Genomic DNA, 4,159 nt, shown 5'->3' on the forward strand with positions numbered 1-4,159 from the left:
ATATTAATTCATAGTTAAATCCTTCCTATCATGAGAAGGTATCAATCAAGTAAGACATCAAAAAAATGGACCTCAATGAGGTCCTCAAACAATTCCTACAATAACAATATTTTTCTTGCTGTGATATCTCAAGTAGAAAAAAGAACATATCTACAAAAGAAAAAGTTGTATATTACTTGGGTTCAAACTCTGTATATGGCATATTCTTAGGCATCTTTTTAAGATGTTCCTCTGTGTTTACCAAAGAAAATTGTAGCTTCGTTAAACTCTATATTCTTTCATTCAACATCAATTTTTGCAAAATAAATGTCATACATTGTTCTTTCCCATTTCTAAACATGCTACAAATGATAAATTGAAGGTCACATAAAACCACGATCAAACCCTTTTCTAACAAAAAAACAAACAAACAGTGCCTCTAATAAAACTTCACACCTCTAAAATTACTATGTCACATGCTTAGGCTAAAGGTGATATTATTTGAATCAAGTTTAGGCCATACTTAATGGGATATTTGTATGTTTACCGTGATGTCAATTTGGTGCTAGAAGAAATATATAAATCTAGGTTATTATCAGTGAAATTCAAGTATAATTCAAAAAAATAACATTGCAAGGTAGTGGTGAGAGATGCAACTTCATAATTAGGCTTCTCTACTTTAGTTTGATTTGAGTTGAGTTTGTATTTAACTATATAGTTTTCTCTAAAGAAGTGAAATTGAAAGATGAGAATCGAAATATCCCTATGAATTTTTAATCAATTCATATTATATATCTCTAAAATAGTCAAACCATCCTTCTCTGCTATTTGAAAGAGATTTATTGTGCACAAAGGAATAATGAATGAAATATCAAACACAATGATGCAATATATTAACCAAGGAAAGAAAAATGATCTGGTTGTGTTATTTGTGTGCTCGAAGGAAATCTAGCAATGGAAACATGTTTTCTTTATCATGGAATAGTCTTGAAGACAAATGTCAGTTCAAAAATTGAACTGCATTACCAATGGAAGATGGTCATGTTGGGTGATGAAAGGATGCATTGAAGGGTTCAAGGTCTAGCTCCAATACATATTTATCGTTTCCACTTCAAAGTACAAATTTGTCATCATTTTCTTATCAAGGTAAAAAGAAGAGTGAGTTTGTATTTGTGCACCTGTGAGAGTATATGGAAAACAGAGAACTAGTGTACCCTAGAGCACCATATCTCTCTCCTCCATAAATACTAGTTCACCTTGAACATTATTATACAGACCCTTGAAGGATGGCATTGATTATTATAATTAACACTATTGTACATTGTTCTAACTACAAAACTCCTGAAGGAAGAGCAATGTGGTTGGAACACTATCCAAACTACAGGGATAAACTAACACTAAAGACATGAAAAAAACAACACTTTGAAAAGTCATACAAAACTTTCTAAGGTAGTTGACAAATTGCATCATAGAATAAAAAAAGTATCCTATGGTTACCCATACATATGGATGGGTAACATGCCCCAATATGCCATGATCCTTAGGGTCCAAAGGAGATAAACCTCCTACTAACATAATTATTGATTGGTTGCATCTTGGCCTTACCTCTCCTATGTGAGTCCAAAAAATAAAAATAAATCCATCCTTAACTAGTTGTGCTCCATAGTATCATTTTTGTATGTTATCTCCACATACCCACCAAAAATGTCAAATATGCCAAATAAATTTCATTTTGGAATTGTTTCTAAAACTATGTCATTTACACCCCTTTTCAATGTATCTGACCAAATGTACCCACTTAATTTTCTTCTTTCATATTCATTTATCATATGTGACCTATTTTTACTATACTAGGGTGAATCATCATTCATGCTAATCAAAGTATCATAAAGAATTTTAGAATATTGATATAATCAACAAAACTACTAGAACAACATTGATATAATTTATAGAACTTTTTAGAGAAGTATTTAATGCTAAATTATTTTTGGAACTTTAAAGAAGCCTTAGACAACATCCACAATTCCCATTATCATATTTTCACTAATTACAATTATAATAGGTTAAAAGGTTACACATATTTGGAAAATGAAGGAAAAAAAATCCGATCCATAGCTACAAATGACAAGAATGTTCCTTTCATGTACAATTACAACCTATAGGGGATAGACATGCACAAGAACTAAAACTACCAGAATAATGTTTACAATTTTCATTTTTTTTTTGGTAAATTAATATTAATAATAAATATTAAAGGTGAAATTTCATTTATAATAATTAATAATTTTATAAAATAAATAATTTAAAATAATTTATAATCAAAGTAATTAATAATTTTTATATAATTTTAAAATAATTTATACCAATAATAATTTATGATAGTTTATAATTAATGATAGTTTATAAAAATAATAGTAATACCTAATAAGTATTATAATAAATATTCACTACTATATTATTAAGAGTTTTGGTTATAAATAATAAAAATATTACTAATAATTAATGTTATAATACATATTGTTATTATAATAGTAAACATTTCTTTTATTAAATTGAATATTAATGGGACTATTTTAGGGATTAATTAGATTTATTTTTATGAATTAATAATAGTGCTAATAGTTTTATAATAATTTAAATAAATAATAATTAGTGATAGTTTATAGTAATTTTTATAATAATAATAAAAGATAGTAATAATAATTAATCATTAGTAATAGGTAATAAATAAATATTATAAATAATATAAAATTATTATAAATAATATAATATTTATTAGTAGTTAGTTATAAATAATAATCAAAGTTAATAATTTATTTATTTATTTATTTTTGTATGAATTAATAATAATTCTAATATTTACTAGTCATAATTAATAATAATAGTACACAATATAAATTTTGACTATTTAATTATTAATAAATTTTAATAGATTATTAATTATTATATATTCAAATATTAATTATTAATATTTTGAGGTTGATTATTAGGAGAAACAGTAGAAATAAAAGAAACTAGGACTCGCTAAATAAGCCTAAGAGGAAAGGGAGGGGGAGAAAGTTACCTATTAAGAGCTAAACCTAGGAAGCATTGGAGGTCTTAATTTCTCTGATTAAGGGAAACCAGCTACTACTGATCTCAATGCCATTGTCCCTGTTGAGATTATGTGGGTGTTTCATAATCTCAAGAGCCTCTCTAATCTTTCGCCTATGATGATGTTCTTCTCTTGCGACAATTGAGGCGTTTTCCACACATAGATGGTGCTTAGTTTTAGAGGAATGCTCTGCCAGGGCCGAAGTACGGGACCTGTCATTCCTAATATCTGCTATATGTTCTTTCAGTCTTGTTTGCAAAGAACAACCTGTTTCGTCAATGTAACTTTTCCCACGGGAACAATCTATTTTATGAACTCCTTTAAGTTGGTGTCTATCAATCTTATCTTTGACAGACCTCATACTTTGTCTAATCATTCCAGGTGCCGAGAACTGAGTGATAATGTTTTTCTTTTTCAGGATTCTTGCAATCTTGTCTGTCACTCCTTGAATATAGGGTAGAAACACCTTCCCACACTGAGGTTGGTCTTGAGCTTTTGGCTCCTGAGATAAAACTCTTCTTTCGGCCCTTTCTATAGCCAATCTGATTTCTTTTTCTTTATAGCCTATACTTTTAAATATTGGTACTAAGTGCTTCTTCTCTTCATCTAAATGTTCAAAATTAGATATTCTAAGAGCTCTAATAGCCAGAGTGTTCAGAACACCAAACTTTTGGGTTGGGTGATGGTGGGACTCTGCGTGAAGGTAGCTTTTTGTCTGGGTTGACTTCCTAAAAACCTTGTGCCCTAAGGAGCCATCTTCCTTCCTAATGATAAGGACGTCTAAAAAAGGGATACTCATGTTTTCTTCCACCTCCATGGTAAATTTTATTTCAGGGGAAATAGAGTTAAGGTGAATAAAAAAAAAAAAAAATCAAGTTCTGTTTTTCCATGAGTCCATTTTATGTTTGTGTCATCTACGAATCGCTTCCACCAAGTTGGTTTCAAAGGGTAAGATTCAAGGGCCTTCTTTTCAATGTATTCCATGTATAGGTTGGCCACGATTGGTGAGAGGGGTGACCCCATAGCCACTCCAGAGGTTTGCTCATAGTATTCTCCTTGGAAGGTGAAAATAGTTGATCGTAAACA

General features: G+C 29.6%; 1 protein-coding gene across 1 annotated transcript; it reads right to left on the reverse strand.

Annotated features, from left to right (window-relative positions):
* Positions 1–3,059: 3,059 nt before the first annotated feature.
* LOC149145316 (uncharacterized) lies at positions 3,060–3,890 on the reverse strand. The gene has a single exon (XM_089452412.1). It carries the CDS (start codon positions 3,888–3,890, stop codon positions 3,060–3,062), a length of 831 nt encoding a protein of 276 aa, XP_089308538.1.
* Between the last annotated feature and the right edge of the window lie 269 nt (positions 3,891–4,159).

This window comes from Pinus tabuliformis, chromosome X (genome assembly GCF_031772625.1).
Source record: "Pinus tabuliformis cultivar Carrire ecotype Pingquan chromosome X, CPIR1, whole genome shotgun sequence".
Lineage (NCBI taxonomy): Eukaryota > Viridiplantae > Streptophyta > Pinopsida > Pinales > Pinaceae > Pinus > Pinus tabuliformis.